This window comes from Panicum virgatum, chromosome 1N (assembly GCF_016808335.1).
Source record: "Panicum virgatum strain AP13 chromosome 1N, P.virgatum_v5, whole genome shotgun sequence".
Lineage (NCBI taxonomy): Eukaryota > Viridiplantae > Streptophyta > Magnoliopsida > Poales > Poaceae > Panicum > Panicum virgatum.
In genome coordinates, this window is record NC_053145.1 from 47,455,912 (window position 1) to 47,472,677 (window position 16,766).

The window sequence follows — 16,766 nt, forward strand, 5'->3', positions numbered from 1 at the left end:
CGCGCAACGCCGCCGCGCGCAGCTCCGCATCACGCACGCCGTCGCCGTCGCGGTCCGCAACGCCGCCGGCTGACCGGTGCGCCCTGCCGCCGGCGCAGCTCCGGTGCGCCCGCCGCGCGCAGCTCCGCATCGCGCTCCGGTGCCCCCCCCGCCGCCGCCAGAGCGCAAAACACAGGCGCCGTCCCACCACCAACTCCTCGCCTAATCCGCCCGCTCCGCCGCTCGCCATCAGATCCCTGCTCGCACACAGACCCATGCCCCCCACCTCGCCTCTCATCGGATCCCGCACCCCGCACTCCGTCCTCCCCGCCCTCCTCGCTGCGTCCAGGCCGCCGCACTCCCGGTGACGTCCCCGCCAAGTGCATCCCGCCGACGTGCGGACCTCCTTGCCACGTCATTGCCGTGCCCCACCTTGCGGCCAGCATCGCCGGTGAGCCGAGCCTGCCAAGTCCAGAACGCCGCCTCCATCCGCGTCGCATCAGGAGCGACACGCGGGCCTCCAGCTGCAATGACTTGGCGTGCCCCACCACGCGACCGCCGCCTCCACAGCACCGGGGCCCAATCTGCGGGCGGATCGAGCCGGCGGAGATCCCTTCCTCCTCCACGCAGATCCTCCGCCTGCGGGCCGATCGAGCAGGAGGAGCGAGGAGACCTCCTGTGAGGAGGTGCACTAGGCTAATGGTTCTCCTCTGAATGGGGACGAGCTTGCTGGAGCCACCTCCCAATTAGTCAGTAAGATATAAGTAAGCTGCAGCTCGCTCTATTCAATTTATTGCATCCTTGCACCACCTGCTACCTCATGCTCACCACGTGCTTGATGAAATGCTGGCAAGGATCGTCTTCCATATTGTCATGATAATATTTGTTGTTTTCGAGCAGATTCAAGATTTTGTTGTCAACGTAGTGGATAAGGAGCCGATTCTCCACTTTTGCCATCTGCTGCATAAGTCGAGCATGGATTGGATAATGGCATCTGCTAACCGGAGTCATGGGCCTTTCATGTTGCCGGGAGTCAAGTGAGTTGAGAGTTTATTATGGATTAGTCCAGTGCTTGGTGTGTAAATCGGAATAGTTTTGGTGACGCATAGTATTATTGTAGTGCTAGATTTTTGGTTTCATAATTGAACTACATTCACACCCAAGTAGGTTGCTACCCAAGTGCAGATCTTTGCTGCCTGCCTGCCATGATAGATGGCAACGTCGTTGTTGTGTGGCACTAAGCCCTTCATGTCCGAACTTCTATATCTACCACATTTGGTCCGCTATAGACATTATTACAAATAAATGCAATTTCGCAGCATTTAGTTTAACATGAGGTATACATCTGTTTCTCTCCGTCCGGTACCATGTATCAGTGATATCCACTCCTACTGAAGCAAGGCAGGACTTGCGTGGTCATCCGTAACTACACCATAAGGGGCGGAGCAGCCGGGCCCCACGGGTCAGTCACATACCTCACCGGGCCAATGGCCCCGGACCCGCTCCCCGCTCTGGAACGGGTCCGGAGACGCCACGTGTCCCTGAGGAGGGGAAGCTCCGAGCTAACAGCCGAGGGCCCGGACCCCCCCTGCGTCCATCCGGACCTTCCACGCGCGTAGAACCAACATACCGCCGGGAGGGGTCCGGAGGCGCAATGTGTCCCGCAGGCGCGGGCGCGGGTCTTCCGCTGGAAGGCTCGTCCGCCCACCGCATTCAATGCAGGTGGTTGAGGCGTGCTCTGCCGCCGCGGCACGCGGGACAGCCTTTGTCAGGCCTCACTGTAGACCGCATATTACCGAGGTACACAGTGCAGCCGCATGCGCCGCATCCGCGCAGAGCCCGTCTGCCTCATTAAATGGATACGACGGCATGACACTTTTCCATCATACCGCCTACGTCGCAAGCTACACGGCCCGTTCAGCTACGCTGCAGGCAACGCCGCAAGCTACACCCTGGCGCCGTTTCGACAAGACAGGGCATGGATATGCCGGACGGAGGATCTTCACGGGCAGAAGGAAATCCGGGAATGAGATCTCCTTCGCCTGTAACGCCATAATGTATGAACAGTACGTTATTTTATACTACATCGATTGGGCCCACCTATCGGGGACCCAACGGCCATGTACGCGCCTCCCTTGAGATATAAAAGGGAGGCGCTCGCTGCACACACCAGGCTCCCTGAAGCTCTCTCGGACACTCTCGAGACTAAGGGAACACAAGCAATACAACACACAGTGGACGTAGGTTATTACGCTCCGGCGGCCCGAACCACTCTAAACCTGCTGTGTTCATCGTGTTCTTCCAGCGAGATCGAACTAATCCTAGCTAACCCCCGAATACTCACCCTCTGGATTTAGGTGGGTGCATTACGCCACCCGGCTGTGGGTTTGCACATCACGACACTCATTCTCTAGTAAAAGTGTATATTGGTTTGATGGGGTACACTTGCTTGAATCAAGTTTAGAGATGTAGACATTTGTAAACAGTGATGGTTGCGTCAAAAACCCGGGGTGTCTGGAACCTGCATTATCACCACAGTGTTGAACGAGACGGCCGGTGCCACTAGCCCCAACACCATGATGCTGCTGAGGAGCCTTGTATGGCATGCAGCTCCAAAAAGAACGCGAGGGAGAGGGGAAGAAGAGGAGAAGGATGGTGGAGTCCCGTTTAGTTGATGAAATTTTTTGTCAAAGGATCGCATCGAATATTTGATTAGATGTCAGGAGGGATTTACGGACACTAATTAAAAAACTAATTTCAGAACTCGTTTGGAAACCGCAAGACGAATCTTTTGAGGCATTTGACCGTATCATTAGCACGTGGATACTATAGCACTTATGGCTAATCATGTACTAATTAGGCTCAAAAGATTCGTCTCATCGTGTACATCGAAACCGTGCAATTATTTTTGTTTTTAAAAAATATTTAATGCACCATGCATATTTTCAAAGGAGAAAGCAAAAATTTTTGGTAACTAAACGAGACACTTACCTGCGGCCGTGCGAATTTCCGGCGGCCGCTCGTGTGACGGTGGTGGTGTAGGGAGCTCAGGTTCAGCCCGAGCCGCTCCAAGAGGAGCAACGCGGGGGCAGGGATTAGAGTTTCGTTCCTACTAGAAGGATTTATCCCGGCAAATATCATTTCGCCTTAGCAGTACGGTACTAATACACGGACGGGAATGTAAAGCGGTTGCCTACTGTACAGGCACGTCTTCTTCCACCAAAACACGCACGGCGTGCGCGCGAAAAAAGGCGTACCGTCACGTACGATTCCGTGATTGAAACAGAGCCCGTGCACGGCCTTTCTCCATCCAGACTTCGGATCGATTCGTTGCAGGCTCCTGTTTCGTACCCTACTCCAGTCTCCAGCCAGATTTTTCTTCGCCTCTACGGCTCGTATCGAGATTCACTCCCTCACACGAAATCCAACGGTTTTTATGGCACTGCTGCGGATGGTGCGGTACGTGGCGGGGGGTATGCTAATGGCGGGGGTATGCTAATTTACGGCTGCCTGTAAGTTAGCCCTGGTCCGATCGATTTGAGACCAAAATGTGTTTCCGTAATTTTGCTTCTGGCCCATCCCATTGTCTTTTGTTTTCGGCACCGGCCCCCTAACTCACACCATCTGTTCTGATCTTTGGTTCCGCATCCCACCAAAGTTACGTTGCATAATTTCTTTAAAAAAATATATTTGTGGGAAGTTTGTATAATAAAATAATATGAATAAAAAAATGTGTTAAAAAATTTTGAACAACAAAATGGAGATAAGAAAATAGGAGTGAGAAAAATTAAATTCAGAATAAAAAGTAAATAAAAATTTCGGGCCAAAACATGAGAGCACAAATCCAAAAAACATAAAAACTTTGTGTTGAAAAATTTGGAAACAAAATTTGTGATAATTTTTTTTTGAAAAAATAGAAACATTATTTGAAAACAAAAAATCAAAATAAAAAAAACGTTCATTGTTGAAATATTGAAAAAAAAAAGTTTGATAACAAAAATGATGAAATAAACTTTTCGAAAACCAACTTTCAAAAGAGAAAATATGACCATCCACTGGAGACATGGAAAATGGAATGGTAAAAGAGAGATCAAAAATAGAATGCTGGGGCTCCACCATGTGGGGTTGGAGCAGCGAGCGTGATTTGTGAGTGAGGACTAGTGAAGTCGTGGTCGTAACACGTGCGCATCGATCATGAATTTGGAAACCACTGGGCGATGGTGTAGAATCAGGATTGGGATACGTGGCAGCAAGAACGGACGGCAGGGATCAACTCGGGGAGGCGATCCATCCGTCGGAATCAAACAATTCAGGGCACACACCGTACAAACAAAGCTGCTGCATCGCCACACCTCATTCAACCAAGTAAACCAACAATATATAAATATATAGAATAGAACGAACGAATTTTCACAGCATAATAAACTTATGCAAACCAAAGGATGTACACCTGAATCAATCACCTCTCTACTAAGTGTGATCACTACTCTCCCTCCATCTCGAACGAAACCAGAAACGAAAAGTAAAAAAAAAAACAATATCACTACCCTACCATGAGCTGTACCTTCACTTTCAAGCCACTGCGAAATCCGGCAAGCCGTCGTCGTCAACCTCAGCTCCAGGATCAATAATAGGAGCAGGCTGTATCTGCGGGGCGCGCCAACGAGGAGCGCGTTGGGGATGTTTCGATGAGTGGTTATTTCCCGGGAAAGTTCGGTGCCCAGCTCCAACTTTGCTGTCCGATTCCAATCTTTCCAAGGAAATACGTAACATCGATCCAAATGGATTCCAGCATCAGCTGAATTCTGCTGGAGAAGATGAAGAGGGTGACCACGGCCGATCAGAATTTACAGCAGATGAGCCCTTTCCTCCAGACGCGGCGCCGCCTGCTGCGCCGACGTTCCGCCTTCGCCATCCTCACCGGGCTGCTGATCCACTCCCTCTGTAACCTGCTCATCGACCGCAGACTATTCATTAGGCTTGGTACAAATTTGAAGAAACAGTTCTATATATGGTTTTTTTTTGTTTCAAAAGACAGATTACGACCAACTATTAAGTTTCAAAAGACAGATTATGACCAACTATTAAGAGTTTGCACGCTTGTTTCAGGACCAACAATGAGCAGCACAACCTTCCTCCCAAATGCATATTTTTTTTTGCAATCTGACAAAGGGTACGGTGTAGACTACTTACACTGGAAATGCGAAGGACCGGGTGCTAGTGGTGCTGCTATCCGACCGAAGAGAGACGTTCCCAGAATACGCTATATGACCGGACATCGACACTGGCCCTGACATGATGCTGGGGCCAAAGAAGTTCGGTTCAGAGGGATCGTCGTTGCCAGCGTGAGCAGTTGCTTTTGAACTTTCGGGCTTCGTTTGTTGCGCTCCTGAATGATCTTGCTCGAGGGTGGAGCTCTTACTGACTGCATCATCGGTTCCTAAGCAGTGCTCCTCATCTATCTGATCAGAGACACCGCCACTCGCGCATTTCTCTTGATTCTCCCCATTTGCATCACTAGGTTCAGCATTGCTTGATGAAGATGCAGCAACTGTTGTTTCATCCACCGCACCAGTGATGGCCTTGCTAACAATACTTTCACTATTATCGTTACTCTTCTCAGATGATTGAATGTCTGAACTACTACTGCTCACAGCATCCGTCATGGGTTCAGCTGTTTCGACCTCATCTAATCCTGCAGAACCACTTGCCAAATTGGCAACTGTGCGGATGGAATCTGTGGAAGCAGCATCTGTGATTCCTGGTATAGAGCCCTCAGGTTCTGAGGCATCCTCTAACCTATGATCAATGAAAGGGTTGTAGCGATCGATTTTTTGTGGCTCTCTCACATCCAATGTAGCAGCTGCATCATGATATTCTGAAATCGTTCCTGACCAACCACAGGTTTTCTCTTTACTGACTTGCTCACTGGTGTTGGTCAAAAAAGCCTGAGCATCAGAAAAGCCATCGTTGGAAGTCTGTAAGAATAACAAAGCTTTCATGAAGTACACACATGGAAGAATTTACCACTGAATTTCAAGTCATGGGGGGAGAGCATGTGTACAGCACAATGATAGTGGTAACGAGGCAAACAATTTAAACTATCTGTAAGTTGTAACAGCATACCTGTCCAACCTCTACATGAAGAGAGCACTTATGTTTCTCACTGCTCTCGGAGTTTATTGTGCTTGCATGTCGGGATTCTTCTGCACTTTCGAGGAGAAGTAACTCTTGCAAACTTATCTTCTTCTCGCTGGGATCGCTAGCAGTGTAATCAGTAGTGATCCGATCTTCATGATCATACTCTTTGCCAGAAGAGTGCTGTTTCTCGTTGTCACAATCAGGAACAAAGTCAACTGGTACAACTGTTCCTAGTTTTAGTTCGTGCACAGACTTTTTATAATCATCTTTCTTCCCATATCTTATGTCACTGTTTGCATCAATCATTTGGCAACTGAAATTTGGGGATGACCTTTTATCTACTGGTTTTTCTTCTGAAATCATCCGATGAAGTAGTGCCCCTTCATCAACACAGACATCCTTGACAAAATTACCGCCATAATTATCAGAATCCACAGTATCTGCCAATTTTATCTCCACAACATCCTTGTAAGAAACATTCCGAAGTGCGACATGTCCACTTATCTGCACCGTATCTTGTGATAGATTTTTGTCTTCTACCATTTTATATCAAAAACTCAGTACCATTTTGCGATCAAATTCTATTATCTAGTTTCAGATACCATCAAATGTAGTTTTCCTGCACACAAGTTCATAAGAGAGATTATCAGTTTGGAATTGTTCATAATCTTTGCACGAATACAACAATAAGACTTTCAGGGGGTAAAAATAAGATATAGTCAATGCCATGCTAATGTTGCATCAATAATAACATGGTTTTCTATGATTTGAGTATTTGACATAGAGTGAATGCCCAACAAATACCAAATTAGTGCTAAATATCTCTTGGAATCGATAAAGAACTTAGTGAAGATCTTTTGCAGCTTTGCTTCTTTTCAGTATGGTTGCTACAACCCTTTAATCAAGTGCAAGCATTAAAATTTCTTGTTGTGGCTCCAACTACATTGGCCTAAATTCGTGATGGCCTTGACAGAGACAGTTCCTTCTATGTTTTGAACAAAGAGACCGGTGGCAGCCATCGTGGAATTAATATCATCATGGAGCCAAGTCAAGGCAAAAAACCTCACAGTCAGAATCAACATCCTTCCCACTTGACATGAACAACGCGAATAGCTTTCAGATTATAGGATGTGGAGTCAAGTTGTGCAGGACAGGTAACAGCAACTGAGACTGATGGCAACCCAAATACCTAATGCCACCTTTTCAGAGTAAGACGGGCATCTGACCTCAGTGTCCACAATTTGCTGAAGCAATGGTGATTCCACAACTATTGCATTTGTTGTGATCATTCTGAATGCTTTAAATATGGTAAACTTTAGATTTAATACAATTGTATCGTCATTATGTTTACCTACTGAGAAACCACTTGCTACTTATACATATTGTCCAGAACAGTGGACATTTCAACTTTCAAACTGCACTTGACTAATCCAGACACACAGGACTGTTCACCTAACAAAGCTAACTAGAGGAAGGAATATTCTGGACTCACCAACCAGAGCTACTTAAGTAGCAAAACCCATCCTAAACTCCGAAAAGTACCAGACTTGATTAGTGCATTGCAGTTAGATTCAGCAACAACTGGCAGTAAGAAATAGGTAAAAGATGCAACTGAAATTAGTCTCAGATGCCTAGCTTCATGATGGAGAATTAGAAGCAGCCTGCAGATTTAGATTCCATCTATAGGTTGCAGGGAAGGTCAAAAGGAAGAAAAAAAATTTAATGTATAGTGCAGAGACTGAATTCCAAGGTTTGCTGGTGACAGAAGAAATGCTGCACTTTCCAAAATGACGTATCCTTAATAAAGATGTAAGTTGTTCTGGTAAGGCTACGAACCTCACAATCTTTGCATGATCCGGTACAAACTGACACACCAACAGAAAAGCAGATACACGCCAAACTAACTACAGAGTTGGCACCAGAACAAGAGGCCACATCCCATGGACACTCCACCCAAAGAGACGTACAATACAGCCACACCTAGATTCAGCATCCCAGACCCATTCGTACGCCCAAAAGAATATTAAAAAGTTTTTTTTTCAAACTTCTTCCATGACTGACAGATAGACATACTAAATTGCCATATAAGACACAGTACAATTCAGGACCTTAAGTCATCGGCGATTTAGTGACCTTGACAACCTTACCAACATCAACAACAGGAGGGTACTCTCTCTTGTCGCAGACGTACGGCAAAACACTACCAGCATCAGTACGAAAGCTCACGCAGAACTGCAACAAACGCGTCACGCGACTAGTAGAAATGAGCTGCGAGACAATTTCCTCTTCCACCAAGGAACTTGCCTAGACGAAGAAACTTCAATGGGATTCCCTGCATGCATCAGATGTTGCCTGACGCTGGGGAGTGCCCCCACACAGTAGTAACTGCAGGCAGATGCAGGCATGGAAGAACTCGGCAGCTATAGCACTCGGAGAAATTTCGCGGCAGAAGCTAATCTAGTAGCAAATCGCCACTAGTTTTTCTGGTGAAAGGAAACATAAAACCATACTGCTACTTCTCATGTGGACTAGTTCTCAGATCAGTAATGTTTTTTTGTTCTAATCTAGGAGTTCAGAAATCATGGCCAAAAAAGGAGCAGGACCAGATATCTCGACAAGATGAGACAGAAAAAAAAAGGCAAAGCTCTCAGAAATCATGAACACCGTCAAATCGCATACAGAACCGAGCGAGGCAATCACACAGAAATCAAGAAATGAACCACTAAAAGAGGGCGAGGGGAGGAACGGAAGAGAAGGATCAAGAACTCACCTCTTCTGGGATAAAACCCCGGAATTCTCTGCTCCTCCGCTTCCGGAGCCGAGAGAAACGCCGCGATTGGAGACGGGCCGGAGCCCGGCGAGGATGGAATGAGAAGGGGGATCAGGATCGCAGGAAGCCCAACGACCAGGAGAATTCGGAGTTGGAAAAAGAATTCCAAACCCCGGGGGTGGGTTCTTAAATAAAAGGCGTGAGAGGCAGAGCTGCGCAATAAATTTCGTGTGCGCTCTCTCTCTCTCTCTCCACTTCTATTTCTCTCTCCTCTCTCGATTTGTATTTACAATTAGGCCCCTCGAGGTCCAGAAAACAGGTCCTCGGATTGCTAAAGCACGAGTTGCTAGGACATTCCATGGTACGGGTTTGCTGGATTTCTGGTCTAGTTGTTGCAAATGTGCTAAAATTCAAGACCCTATTCGAATTATGCATGTATACTCCAAACTTGACTACCAAAATTTGTGAAGTTCTAATATGTCCAAATTTCTTTAATTGTTGACATTTCCAACATTTCACATGTGTTCATTAATCAAAATTCTAAATTTGCAATACTATATGACTACTAATACCAATATTTCACAACATGCATTAAGTTTTCCGTGCTTAGAAAAAAATGAATTTTTATTCATGTTAATAAAGAGGATAGTTAATTCCAATAAATAGGATTAGAGGTAATTAATATACAAATGACTCCATTTATGAAACAATGACGTTTAAGATTTGGTCAAATTTATAAAACTTTGATTACTCTATCTTTCTGTCACAGGATCATGGAAATCACATGAGTATATTCGTTTAAAAGAGCCTTTGTATTAAAAGCATATTGTGGATCAAAGATATGCTCCAGTTATCATGTTAAGAAAAAGCAAAAATGTAAGAAACTTCTAAATTATAAGCGAGGTACAAAATGAGGTGAATAGAAATAGTTGTGCAAAATCTATCAAGCCAGCTTTTACATCTACCATTGATTGTACTGGCCAAAAGAATTCATATGTGCACTCGTTTGGTAGTGCAGCTAGAGGCCAACACTTTACAGCCTGCGCAACTATATAGTGAGATCGACAATGGAAACAAAAAGTTACTGTAGAGCGCGTTGGAGGTATGTTAAAATGGTCCCTCCATTTTTTTCAATCAGTGAACCCAAAGGATTTGAATAAAACAGAAATGGTGCAAAATACTGCAGCATAAGCTTTAAGGCAATAACGTTCTATGGAAAGGGTGCAATCGCGAAATGGCACAGGAGAAGTCAAAGGAAAGAAGGCATTAAATACTGGGGGGTAATAGCAAAAACCAAACCGCTGGAGAGGACAGCTCTCCCGCATTCAAGTACTCTAAATTCCAAACCACCTCTACGGACCCAAAATTTATTACGCACGCAAGAACCAACGAAGCATTTCTGGAAGGAAAAACCAGAAAAAGAAACATATTAAACCGATTTACTCCTCAGAAATTTTCATAAAACAAAAAAAAGAAATTTCATTGCTGGAGTGGCGAAATGGTCATACGCGGGAGAATATTATTTTATTTTTTTGCGAGGAAGAACATTATTTTCTTAAAATAAGGAAAATATTCGGATTCATGTGCTCCCCTTATTTTTATTTACGTGTCATATTAGTTCATTCTGAGTTAAATTTAGCCAAATTTGATCAAATTTATAGAAAAATAATAATATTTACAATTTCAAATTTTGCTTTTCGCAAATTTCAAATTTATTTTGTTGAATCTACCATAAAATATATGTTGATGGTACATATGTTGGATAGTACAGTGTTGCTATATTTTTCTATAGATTTGGTCAAAGTTTAACTTAAGACAATAAACCTAATACGATATGTAAATAAAAATGGAGGGCGTATTTTTTTATCTCTATCCCATAGCAATGTTTGCCAACAAATAGAACATGTCTTGCATGCCTAAATTAAAATGAGGGAATTTCACATGAACATACATTATTTTGTACTCCAAGCAAGGCATTAACCTATGTCCCTAAGCACACGACCATGACCGCACGCAAAGTAAGCATGGCCATGGCGCAATCTTTGTGCAAGGCGTGGACCAGACTCCATGGACAGTGACATAACGGAGGCCAATGGTGTGTGGAGGCCATGGCCCATGGGCGGTGATATTGTACTGATGTTTGACTTTGGGGCAATTTTGGAAAGGGTGAACTGGTAGCAATAGGTAAATGAAGTAGACTGAGTGTTTGAGAGAGAACAAAAGGGAGTGATGAGATGTGTGGCTCTAGCCTCTAGAGAAAAAATTGTTTCCAGAAACAAATTGATAATAATACGAAAAAATTATTATAGCTTCTCAAATCTTAGCATCATACTCCCTCTGTTTTAAATTGTAAGTCAATCAAACTTTTTTGAAGAGTCAAACTACTTTATATAGAAAAAGATAACAAAGATTTATAGCACCAAATAGATATACTATGAAAGTATATTGAATGAAAAATCTAAAAATACTTATTTGGTTTCATAAATGTTAGTACTTTTATTATATAAACTTGGTCAAATTGAAATGTTTTGACTTTTCAGAAAAGTTAGAATGACTTACAATTTGGAACGGAGGAAGTAGTACATGGAGCTAGTTGCGGTTTTAGGTGAAGGTGACGAACATCAGAACAGCAGAGGTTGCTATAAGAGAAGAAGGGTACTTGGTTGCATACTTGTGTTATCTTCTCCACTTTCTTTTATTTTTGGGGAACTTGATGTGATATTGGATGTATTTCTTCCACTATTAACGCAATTTCGGGCTTGTTTGGAGAAAAAAGAAATTATTTGTCTACACAGACTGTCAGTACCTAAAACAATATCGGGAGGAAATAAAATAAAACAAAGCAAAAACAGCATGCATTGGAAACAAAAACCAGAGGGAGCGGAAAACACATTGTTTCATGGAAGAATCATGTCAAAAGCACTTTGCAGCTGCCCCCCATCTTTTCGTTCCCACTGAACGGATTAGTGGACGAGTCGGTTATGATCCGTCCCTACTAATCCAGTGACTGATCAGTATGCATCATGTTATTATGACTAGCAATACAATACTCCAGCCCAACCTTTATGTGTTGCAGAAGTCATGAAGATACATGCTGTTGCTGTGTTGCACTTCAAATTCATTCTGAGCAAGAGCAACCACACTGGAGAACAGACTGACTGCTCAACTAACTGCTGCAGTTTACCGGGACCATTGCCTCCCTTGTTGTCTTCAGAAGAATTTTCTTCTTTTTTTAAAAAAAATCATCTCCCATGTCCTTGCAAGGGCATCAGAGATCCAGTTGTATGTCCACTTCACTTTAGCTTGCACTGACAGGCATGGAATCGGAAATAAAGTCAACACAATAAGATAACCTTTCTTTAATCAGCCAGGTTTTATGATCTGGCCTATCTTATTATATATGCACGCAATATTAAAACGGACTCAAACAAGGCTCCAATGTCGGATTCAGGCCGCTAGATTTGCCTCATGTGGCACTAGCCTTTTTTACTTTCTGGGGAGAATAATTCCGAGTACTGTTTCTATCGTCATTTGAGTCGCGTTACCGCCGCTAATGTTCTATGAATCCCACACTGCCAAAACTGGTCTAAGAATGTAAGGTACATGACTCTGTGTTTGAATGCACATCTTTCAGCGTAACTTTGTAACATTTAGTGACTGATACACACCTGAAAAATAATGCACTCTGTTAGCATCAACCAATGAAACACCAGAACATGTTTCCAAATGCAGCACATATGTATTCGTTGCTTGGCTCGAACCAACCCTTCGTTTTCAATAGGGACATCATAGGAGACCACCACTCACACGAACAAGCCATGTGAGACATCCATTTGACCTAACTTAAAGCCCAACTGCACTTCTCATTCTAGTATTCTCATGTGTATGATATGAATATGATCATACATTTGCGTTAGCAAGTCACAAAAAAAATAGATTTGCGTTAGCTAAAGCAAGTAATGCAAGAAGTTCTACATGAGTTGGTGCCAGGTAGCATAAAGGTAGAACACTGCATGTTACCCAAAGCCAATCACATGCATTATGTTCTGCAACTGCCCACACCCCAATAACTATCTGGTGAACAATGATCAATGATTTTTCAGTTGAACTCTCTTTTTAATCTGACGGAATCACAGACAAGGGCAATGCCACAAATAGATCTACCTGATCTCGCTGCAGAAATGCCATCGATTATACACCCCAACTCTCCAAGGACCGCCACTCAAAACTCAACTGCGACGGAGGCAGAGGAACCCTACAATTTTTTGTCTCTCGACAAACAATAACCTGTACAGTAATTTGAGTGTGAAGTTCAGTTGAGTAATTGAGTTACCCTAGGCCTAGAAAATGAGAAAAAGAACCCCTAGTAATCTCTGAGAAACTAAGGGCCAGATATCGAAAAAGGAAACAAACAAGCCTAATGTTACGAGTTATGAAAGCAAAGCCTAACATTATGCAAAGTTCCCCTCAAATGAAAAGAGAAGCATCCTGCAAAGACCCTAGCATGGTGTTTGGCATGTGTGAGAATTGCCAAGAGCTTCTCCTGCAATCCTCGTCGAAGCAGGACCCTCCCACTCATGGGACATGGCAACGATATGTGTAGGTTCATTCTTCTAAAAAGCATCATTCATAGGTCCTATAAGATGTTTGGCACTTGTGCTGAGAGCTTTTCCTGCAGATCCCTGATCTTTGAGCAGAGTTCCACCTTATGTTCCTTGTAGCTCTGAAGCACAAAGTCCTTTCCCTCAACAACTTCCTTCAGTTCAACAACCTCTTTCTTGAGCATATCCACCCTCTCTACCTCTCCCTTCCTCTTCTCAATGCTAACACAATGCAGGTTAGCATCATCAGCACTACCATCAGCATAACCATTGGGATGACCATTTGTCCAATCTAACTGCCAATGTCCAGCTTGCAAAGGTTTCTGAGAGAGTGCCTCTGCAACACAATGATCTGCAATAATCTTCCTTAGATGCTGGATCTCTCGCTCAGATGCAAACAGATCTCGATTGGCAGCATCCAGCTGAGATTGCAGATTAGTGGACTGTATCACCTGAATGTTCAGAGAATTCTTAAGATCAGCAATCTGAGCTTGCATCTCCATGATCATCTCATCGCGTTTCTTGAGGTGCTGTCTCAGCTTCTGTATGACCTCTCTTTTGCTATAGATGTCAGACCCTGATTCTGAAACACATGGAGAACCAGAACTGTTAGAGTACTGAAATGGTCTTCGAGGAGCTTCAAGCCGATCAGGCGACGATATCCACATGACGTCTCTGTTCTCTTTGCTTGATTCCGGCGCATGTATCTTGACAAGTGGAAGTGAGGGTTCAACTGATTTGGGTACAGTACTTGCAGGTGCTTGCTTGACTTCCACTCCACCATCTGCAAGTTCTGACATGATGGTAAAAGCAATTAGTATAACAAGTTTTGTGAAGAACATTCATGCCACAACAGAACAAACAATAATGAAATAGGGTAAAATCCAACCCAAAGATCGAGCTGTAAGAATTTATTAATTCAGTTCAATCAGTATAGTGAAAGCAACAGCCAGAACCAATGAAATTACGACTGTGTCTCTAAATGCTAAACTCATATCCAAAATTGGAAATTTGATAGAATCATAGAATGCTATAGCCATTATTTCTTACTATAATTTTGTGGATAAGCATGACTCTTATGCACACAAACCCTAGATATTTCTATATAATTATCCAACCCCACTAAATACTTTATTAAGGGTTCCCTATTCCATTAACGAAAAAAACTACAAAATCCATCTAGCTGATAACTTCAAGGTTAGAGGATCACAACAAAGGGCATTTTGTTTACAGGTCAATACAGATCAAAATATGTAACTGAGGTTTAAAAAACTTGCATTCTTAATTGTATTCTAGCACCAACATTAATGCAGGTTGAGAATATTCAACGCTCCATAGATTTCTTTTTCACAAAGAAGCGAGTAATAGGTAAAAGAACAGAGCAAGTAGGAAGTTACAGATAAAGCACCTGAAATACAGTAGCAGCAGCCAGTTTGGTCACTGAACCGGTGGAGGTTCGAGTGCAGCTCACATGCTTCAGGCCTTCTTTTAGCTGCAATTTTGCAGAGTCAATACTCATCAGAGAGCACACAAAGAATACGAGCACAAGATCAAGAATTCAAGATTATAACTGAAGATGGGGGCATGAGATGACATAAGACCTTTGGAAGTATTATTTTGCTGCTTCCCATCAAACAACTGCTTTAGTTTGCACCCAAGACTGATTGAAAGTGTACTAAGCAAAACGCCCCCTGCAACAAGAACCCAGTTTGGCCCCCCTCCTTGGACATGGCTACCCTTCCCAGACTTCTGTAAGCTCCTACTTGTCTTGTTCTTCATTCTAACAACCACCAATTTCTTCAGCCAAGCGTATAAAGACAGTACCTAGACCTGCAGAAATGCAAGGCAGTGTATTAAGCACCACAGCCTCACATCGGTGAAAAAAAAATAGTTTCACTTGCACAGATGCGCATTGCAGGGAGCGAAAAAAACATTACAAAAGAACAAAGAAACTAAACTATGTGTCATCAAACAACGCGAAGGCAAAATGCAGATTCATTTCTCTATGAAAGAACGACTGAAGTTAAAAACAGATTTAAGCCATTAATCGCTGTATTAACAGGGGCGGACCCAGTACAGGACACGGGCGTACACATGTAGACCCGATATTTTTTTGCAAAAAAAAAAAATCAAAGTTCAGCAGGTAAATACATCGTCCGATTACCGCAAGAAAGAATTTTTGGTCAGATCCTAACACAAATGGCACACATCAGGATTTGGGGTGTTCGATTTCGCACAGCAGGAAGGGAAGGGAAGGGAAGGGAATAGGCGGGCGTACCTGTGTGATGCTCAGCGGCTGCGAAGCACCCGGCGAAGACCTAAGGGTGGCCGCCCGCCCAGCCGTCGGCGACTCAGGCCGAGAGTGGCGTCGGCGGAGAAGGGAAAAGGTCAAAGCATCGGAGGAAAGAAAAAGGGTCGCACTCGCCGCCGTCCTGGGCCGAAGGCAGCACATGAGCGAGCGGAGGGTTCTGTTCTTTCTTTTCCCCCCTTCCCTTTTGTTCGGTTCAATCAAGGAGTTAATGACAGGCCCGCCTGTGGTTAATTAAAAATTAAATAGAGGATAAAGACAACTTCCTGAACCAGGCATTCCGCGTGACCTGTTCACTCGACCTCGCCGGCTGCATGGAACAAGTACATGATGGATTGATGAGAGAGCCTGCCGAGTAGAGTTGTGGCCGTTCCGGCCGTCAGGTAGTACACACCAGCGACGACGGCAGCATCAAAACCCTCAAAGTAAGTGATGATCCCAGCAGCCTTAAACTCGATGCTTCATTCAAACTCAACATGTAGGACTAGTGGTAATAAAATCGCTCGCTTTACTTTTCAAAACAAAATCGTTCGCTGGATGACAGTTTAGAGTTTAACATCACGATTGGAAAAGTCGCTGCGCATCAGCACTGTTGCTGTAGACTGTATTTTCGGAGCTCGGAACTCCGGCTTGTACGGGGCGGTACAGCCCGTTAACTGTATTCATCATGACTGTAATCTTCCGTTCTACTAGTAAGAACAATAAAAGCTCGTTCCCCGTATCTTTTTGGAAAGAGAACAAAGAAGTGCCCCCAACAAATGATCAGCAGCCATCATGCCGACGCAACCAAGGCCCCAGCTTCAGCTTGTGTTCGTCCTCGTTAACAACGACCAGTCCACCACGGCCACGGCCACGGGGACCAAATGGCCCACGTGCCAGATGCCTCACCTGCTGAGCCGTCCCGCACCTGCTTGGCTGTGCCTCCGCGGCAGTTGGAGCTTAGCCCTGCTATGGGTCAAAACCAAAC

General features: G+C 44.3%; 2 protein-coding genes across 5 annotated transcripts; both read right to left on the reverse strand.

Annotated features, from left to right (window-relative positions):
• Nucleotides 1-4,335: 4,335 nt before the first annotated feature.
• Nucleotides 4,336-9,131, reverse strand: LOC120656222. 3 transcript variants are annotated; one of them, XM_039934262.1, is made up of 4 exons: nt 8,891-9,131; nt 6,106-6,739; nt 5,173-5,927; nt 4,336-4,928 (listed from the first exon to the last, which is right to left on the reverse strand). In XM_039934262.1, exons 2-4 carry the CDS (start codon nt 6,661-6,663, stop codon nt 4,820-4,822), a joined length of 1,422 nt encoding a protein of 473 aa, XP_039790196.1. In that variant the 5' UTR covers nt 6,664-6,739; nt 8,891-9,131; the 3' UTR covers nt 4,336-4,819. The 3 variants fall into 3 exon arrangements, with proteins under 3 accessions (XP_039790196.1, XP_039790195.1, XP_039790197.1); XM_039934261.1 differs by having other exon boundaries at nt 5,173-5,957; XM_039934263.1 differs by lacking the exon at nt 8,891-9,131 and having other exon boundaries at nt 5,173-5,957; nt 6,106-6,481; nt 6,517-6,687.
• Nucleotides 9,132-12,985: 3,854 nt separating this feature from the next.
• LOC120656223 lies at nt 12,986-15,990 on the reverse strand. 2 transcript variants are annotated; one of them, XM_039934264.1, is made up of 4 exons: nt 15,770-15,990; nt 15,093-15,321; nt 14,900-14,983; nt 12,986-14,284 (listed from the first exon to the last, which is right to left on the reverse strand). In XM_039934264.1, exons 2-4 carry the CDS (start codon nt 15,268-15,270, stop codon nt 13,527-13,529), a joined length of 1,020 nt encoding a protein of 339 aa, XP_039790198.1. In that variant the 5' UTR covers nt 15,271-15,321; nt 15,770-15,990; the 3' UTR covers nt 12,986-13,526. The 2 variants fall into 2 exon arrangements, with proteins under 2 accessions (XP_039790198.1, XP_039790199.1); XM_039934265.1 differs by having other exon boundaries at nt 13,116-14,275; nt 15,770-15,989.
• Between the last annotated feature and the right edge of the window lie 776 nt (nt 15,991-16,766).